A 6,902-nucleotide genomic window follows, 5' to 3' on the forward strand; every position below is an offset into this window, starting at 1 on the left:
GGAGGAAGTCGGTCGTGATTAATTGAACTGTGACCACCTTCCAAGACCGAGACATGCACATAATTTATACTCGTGTCACCTTTTGCCTCAGGAAACTCAAAGCCAGAGGAAAGTTATTTGGATTTTAACAAGTGCAGGTGCAGCTCAATGTGGTAAAATGTATTAGAAACAATGTCCAAAAAACACAGGGAATACATAAATAAGTGATATTCTGGTCTCCTGCTGGAGCGGTCTTGTGCAAGGGGAGTTGTCTCATTGTAACTTCAGCATTAATCCACATTTATTTTTGTTGAAGTGTGTTTTCAAGCATGTGTAACATCAACAAAGTGGTTTTTAAGATGCAGAACACGCCGCTAACTCAGAGCTGCTACATCCACTAAACATCACAGCCGGTTTTGGGGGGTGAGGACGGCATCCTGGCCTTGCTCTGCCTCATCTGGAGTCAAGCTAAACATAGAAAGGTTTGTCTTGCGAGTTGCACAAGAGATACGGGGGGCCGGCCGCGGCGGGGGTCTCGTGCACCGACCCAACTGGGAGCATTTCAGGCTCAGCACGTTTCGCAGTTATCTTCGCTGCAGTGTTGACATTTTGTCCTGCGGCGAGAGGAGCCGTTATCTCCAATTCAGGAAACCTTCCTGACATTCCGGAGGGTTGGCACCGATAGAAGAAAAAAATCAGCTCAGAAAATTTTTTAATGCATTTTTAGCAATTCTTTTTAATTTTTTTTTGTAGTTCTTGTCGTGCTTTTTTTCTTAAAAAAAAAAAAAAGCCCATACATTTAAAGTCTTTGGGGTGCAAAAGCAACAGTGGAGTAATCTGTGCATCTGGACTGAGACATTATCTTTTGTGATCTGAGACTGTGACACACTGTGACACAGAGCAAGCAGGGGTGAGGGGAAGCGCATTGGGTGTCAGCTATCCTAAAGCCCCCATCATTTATCACACACACACACACACACACACACACACACACACACACACACACACACACACACAGACATTTGAAGTGCCCACCCCTCTCAGAGAACTAAACGTGCTCTCTTTTCTCAAGAGCCTGTTTATGATAGCTGCGTCATTATGCTGATTTTATTATTCACAAATGCTGCGACTTCCCACTGAACTGTGCCTCAGGCAAATTGCCTCCACTTATGTTTTTTTTTTTTTTTTTTTGCAATAAAAAGAAATTAGAGAAGAGAGGCTTGCAAAAAAAAAAAATGCGACTGACAAAGAATTGATCTTGATACTGGACCTGAAGGTGGCAGCCAAATGCATCAACTCAGCTAAAGAGAGAGCGAGAGATAGAAAAAAAAAAGTTGCACCTGGCAGCACGTTCCTACCACCAGCTTGTTGATTGGCTGACACTCCACATGCCCCTCCCCCAGTTTAAAAGGTCTGCAAGTCAAGTGTCTGTCTACTGAAATCAATGATGCCTTTCTAACTTCCTAACTTCATTTCCCTGCAAACCAGCCTTGTGTGCCAAATCTAACATGTAACTCTCACACACACACACACATAGATGTAAGACACACACGAGACACACATTTAGTGTTACCACATTTTGGCGTCTCATTGCATTACATTATGTTACATCGAGGCAAAGCTCAGACACAAATAAGCGCCGGTGGAAAACCATTTGCATCAACAGCTGATCCTCAGTTCTCACCACTTCTGCTTTCTTTTATATTTTTGAGAGCTGACGCTGTTGGTTTCGGTTTTGACGCAACGCAACGTTTTTGCATCTCGAACAAAGGTCATTGTGCTGAATCGTTGCGTGTGACGCATGCAACGTTGTCCAACGTTGTTGCAGGTTTCGTGTGGACATGCAGATGTGTGTAATGTAATGTAATGAGTGTTTACTTGATATAATTCTTGATCTTTTGCTCTGTAGCTTTTTGTTGCTGTAATTATGCAAATTTCCCCACCGTGGGATTAATAAAGGTCTTCTTCTTTTTCATCTTCTTCATTTTTCATTTGATATTAAAGTGCTTTTGCATTTTGATAGTTGGAAAACGTGTGAGAAAGTTTTGTGGATCAGCACAGAACCAGAAGCATATATGTATATAGATAAATATATATGTGTATATATATTTATATCATAGAAGCATTTGCTGAACAAAAGTAATCAACCTTTACTATTGACTCAAACCTTGATGACAGAACTTGCACTTCAAATCTGGCTCCTTTCTCCACTAATTCTCACAAGTCGAATGGCTTCTCTTTTGTCTCATGCAAAGACCCGCTGCAGGCACAATGTGTTCAAACTCTCTCTGTACTCTCTGCCGGCTCGCCCTCTGATTGGCTGACTGCTGACCATGATGTCATCACTCCACGGTATAAGGGCTCTTACAAATAGCCTGGGAGACACATTAGAAGAAAGACAGCTGAAGTGAGGGGCGAGTGAGTGAGTGAGTGAAACGCGCGCGGAGCAAAAGCAGAGAGCGTAGAGAACAGGACGTGAAACAATGAATGCTATTGCAGGAACTACCTGAACGGTGACATTTCTGTTTTGCTTTTTTTTTTTTTTTATGGGAGGCAGAAAACAAGAGAGCTGCATGTGGAGGTTTGTACTTTCATCCCTTTTTTTCTTTGTTTTCTTAAACAAACAGACTTTACATGCAGATATTGATAAGTTTGTTTAGTGTTTTTTATGCACATAAATTTTGCCTTTTTCTTTAAAAAAAAAAAAAAGGGCAAAACACGTTTTGCAGTGTCTGTGCAGTTTGTGCCCTGTTCTTTATTTTCTGTTCTCCTTTTTCTTTGCTGAGACTCAACTAAAAGTGATCGCTATCTCCGTGTGTGTGCGTGTGTGCATTTATGTGCGTCTGTGTGTGCGTGTGCGCGCTCTCTCCACGCATGGCCGCCCCAGATGGGAAGCACAGCCCCCACAGAGTACCTCAACGCGAGCGGCGAGCTGATGGCCACGTCAGGGGTGGCGGGGCGGGCAGCAGCGGCGGCGGAGGAGGAAGAAGGCTACAGCGAGGCCACCATGATCCTGCTGGGGATGGTCATGTCCCTGCTGGTGCTCGGCATCGTCTTCGGCAACATCCTGGTCATCACGGCCATCGCCCGCTTCCAGCGGCTGCAGAACGTCACCAACTGCTTCATCACGTCGCTGGCCTGCGCCGACCTGGTCATGGGCCTCATTGTGATCCCCTTCGGCGCCTGCTACATCATCTTCAAGACGTGGCACTTCGGCAGCTTCTGGTGCGAGTTCTGGACGGCCACCGACGTGCTGTGCGTGACGGCCAGCATCGAGACCCTGTGCGTCATCGCCATCGACCGCTACCTGGCCATCACCTCGCCCTTCCGCTACCAGTCCATGCTGACCAAGTGCCGGGCGCGCGTGGTTGTGGTGCTGGTGTGGGTGATCGCCGCCCTCATATCCTTCCTACCCATCCACATGAAGTGGTGGATCTCGGACGACGAGGAGGCCCAGCGCTGCATCGCCGACAGCGGCTGCTGCGAGTTCTACACCAACATGGCCTACGCCATCACCTCCTCCATCGTCTCCTTCTACATCCCGCTGGTCATCATGGTGTTCGTCTACAGCCGCGTCTTCCAGGAGGCCAAGCGGCAACTGAAGAAAATCGACCAGAGCGTCGGACGCTTCCACAACAGTGACGGCGGCGGCGGCGGCGGCGGCCAGACGTTGGAGGCCAGCAACGGGCGTGGCCAGAAGAAGGCCAAGTTCTGCCTGCGGGAGCACAAAGCCCTAAAGACCTTAGGGATCATCATGGGGATCTTCACGCTGTGCTGGCTGCCCTTCTTCCTGCTCAACGTGGTGGTGGCCATATGGAAGGAGCAGCACAACGACCTGGCCTTCCGGATACTCAACTGGATTGGTTACGCCAACTCGGCCTTCAACCCGCTCATCTACTGCCGGAGCCCCGAGTTCAGGTACGCCTTCAAGGAGATCCTGTGCATGAAGAAGAACCGGCTGAGCAGCGCCGGGCCGGTGAACGGATACGTGTACAGCCGGCACAGCTGGCAGAGCGAGCAGCAGGCGGGGAGGAGTAAAGGCAGCTTGGAGGAGAGCGATGCCCAAGAGGGCTGCGGGGGGAGGCCGGTGGAGATGTGCAGCGTCGTGGACCCCAACGGGAACTGCAACAAGGGCTTATCGACTGTAACCACTGTCCTATAGGCAGGACGGCCCAGGCATGTTTACACCAACATCATAAATATCAAAGTCAAAGTTTTTTTTTATTTCAATTCAGTCAAGGTGAGGACATTCAAACAGAGACTGATAATAAGCTCTGATTTAAATATATATGTATATATATATATATATACATATATATATATATATGTATATATATATATATATATATATATAGGAAGCATTTTCAGCTGAAGAACTGTGCACAGTGAGTGATTACTGTATCCACTGTAGGTCTCATTTCCAGTCGCATCTACCTCATTGCATTTGCGTAAAATGTTTGTTTACCGACCGACTATCAAGCCTGATTCACATGAACCCACTTGTCCACCGGAGGGCTGCTGAGGGTGGGATCCAACTTGTTTATTTATGCCACTAAATGACGTGTGCCCTGCTAACTATTTTGCTGCCCTTTCTTCCGCCCCCCCCCCCCACCCCTCCCCCCCCTTTTTTTAATCACAAAGTGGGCAAAATAGCTCATGACGTAAGGGCACGCAATAAAATAAACTAATATTATACAGTATAATAGAATATCTTGAAGGCTGTAAGTGAAGAAAGTGAGAATCTCCATCAGATTAGGGACATCAGAAGGATCGAACCGATGTGCTTTCTTGAAGCAATGAAGCAGAATTACTTTTTTTTTTTGTGACGCCGACCATGTGTGCGACGGAGCCGGCGTCGCACTCTGTCACTGCGCTAACCGCTCAGCTATGCTGTGAGGCCCCTCGTGTCTTTTACAGCCTGTTGCAGAGGAGTTTCTGTTGCCGGCAGATAACGGCGGAGATACGAAGTTATCTGCATTCACTGGAGCAAGCTGAGAAACGCCTGTGGCGGCTTTCTGTTCCCTTCAGGTTGGTGTTCTGGCTCATTCCGTAACGAGCCCTGAAAGTTGTCACGTGGCTAACACCGCTTATTCTGAGCAGAGCTGTTTTTTGTTGTTGTTGTTGTTGTTAGTTTGTTTTTATGCGTCTAAATTAAAGAGCAAAAATGTTTGCTCTTGCGCTGCCTCTGAGACTTCCTGATGAAGCCAGTGTCTGGTTCCAATGTTGCCGTTACGCAAGCGCAAGGCAAATTATTTGGCACCTGCCCCCCTCGAACCCCCGATCCCCCCCAACCCACTCATTCCTCTCCACAACCTCCTCCATGTGCCAGTAGCCACAGTTGTTCTTTCTTTTTTGTTGTTGTTGCACAGCTTGGTTTGTTTATTACATTATGTGGTCACTGTGTTCCAGCATTTGAGGTGTTTACTGAGTCCAGAGAGGCAACTGCTTTAGTCATGGCACAAGGCTGAGAGAACACAGACGGCGCAAACCGGGGAGGCGATGGGGAGACAAAGGTCCCCGGCCTCCCACCGTGGTTGGTGATGGTGGTGGTGGCCTCTGAGGCTGATAACGTTCCCCAGAATCCCCTCGCTATAAACATCATGTCTTGATCTTTATGAAATCGGTCAAATATTTGGATAAGAGCCTCCGACGGCAGACTGCGTCTCAGCTATGCCACTCGTCTCAGTCAGTCTCCAGGAAGTGCCCAAATCATCCGGAGGAGCCCAGCCCAATAAACACAAATAAATCCATGGCTGTTTAGTCGGAAGGAATCAAATTGGGAAGGACAGCTAAGTAGAGCTGCGGATAAAAGAATGTCGTCTCCATTTAAATCGGAAGATCTCGCATTTCCGATTTGGAGAGGGCTCGACTTGTTGCCAAAAGTCCAACAGGGACCGTTGGCCACTGATGAATCACAAAGATTTTAGACGCTGCTTAGCCGGTAACCAAGTCACAGAGGTGCTGGTGCAAATGCAGCCCTCTTTCCCCTCCGGCGAGACGTCGGTATGTTTGCGATCAAAATGACAAGCCTGCCAAGAGTGGCCACCGGGGGGGTGCGGGGGTTTTCTGTCGGGGGCGGGGGGCCTAAATCAGTGTCAGTGACCGTGCTGCCGCATGCAGCGTCACCTTCAGTCAGCTGACGCCGTCCAAACTGTGAACCTTGTTCCCTGAGAGGAATCTTCAATGTACTGTACTGATAGGTCCGGCCGACTAGCGTAGTCGCGGCCGACCTTAGGAACGGACGTAACGGTGGTGTCATCGTACGTCAGAGGAGTTTGCCACGTGAAAAACAAGCTCTCCAGCGGCATGTTGATCTTGTGTGTTTTTCCTCCTCGTGGGCTTCAGCTCCGCAGCAAAGCAAACGCGAGGGTTAAATGTCGCAGCGAATGTTTCCAGGGACTTTTCTTTGCCCTCCCCTCCACCACCTCCCCCTCGGTTTTCTTTTCTTTTCTTTATTTTTTTTCAACACACATGCAGCTAAAGAGGATCCAGGACCCAAGACTTTGCGCTCATTCCCACCAGATCGACATTTCTCAGCTCAAACCGAGAGTCACATCTGTAGATTCTGTTGCCAAAAAGGTCCAGATGTATCGCGTCTGTCGGAGATGAAGTCATGTGATTTTGTTGCTCGCCTGCTCGTCGGTGTACTTGTGGTGATGTGGTTGTGAACCGTGGTGGCTTTCCCTCTCCCACTCATCTGTGAGGTGGCTCATGATGTAAACATCCACACTGCTCCCTCCTGGCTGTGGCCTCCACCTGCACCTCAGCCGTCTCAGCAGTAGTCTCATTAGTCAAGACTGTTTCAGTGATATTCCTCTCCGTCGTCATTCACTTTGTCGTCGCTTCTTCACCCGGGAGGGCAGTGGAGGGTGACGAGTCTCCAATGATTGACGTTGACGTAAAACATTCCAGACGCGGCTGAA

At 48.4% G+C, this 6,902-nt stretch overlaps 1 protein-coding gene across 1 annotated transcript; it reads left to right on the forward strand.

Annotated features, from left to right (window-relative positions):
* The first annotated feature begins 2,380 nt into the window (after positions 1–2,380).
* On the forward strand, positions 2,381–5,156 carry adrb2a (adrenoceptor beta 2, surface a). The gene is made up of 2 exons (XM_076041513.1): positions 2,381–2,560; positions 2,867–5,156. Exon 2 carries the CDS (start codon positions 2,867–2,869, stop codon positions 4,139–4,141), a length of 1,275 nt encoding a protein of 424 aa, XP_075897628.1. The 5' UTR covers positions 2,381–2,560; the 3' UTR covers positions 4,142–5,156.
* Positions 5,157–6,902: the final 1,746 nt, after the last annotated feature.

Source organism: Nelusetta ayraudi, unplaced genomic scaffold, assembly GCF_046127955.1.
Source record: "Nelusetta ayraudi isolate G7.1 ecotype Tasmania unplaced genomic scaffold, CSIRO-AGI_Nayr_v1 ptg000068l, whole genome shotgun sequence".
NCBI classification, from domain to species: Eukaryota; Metazoa; Chordata; class Actinopteri; order Tetraodontiformes; family Monacanthidae; genus Nelusetta; species Nelusetta ayraudi.

Coding starts and splice junctions, on each gene's coding strand:
- adrb2a (XM_076041513.1), top strand. CDS start 2,867: ATGGGAAGCACAGCCCCCACAGAGTACCTCAACGCGAGCGGCGAGCTG.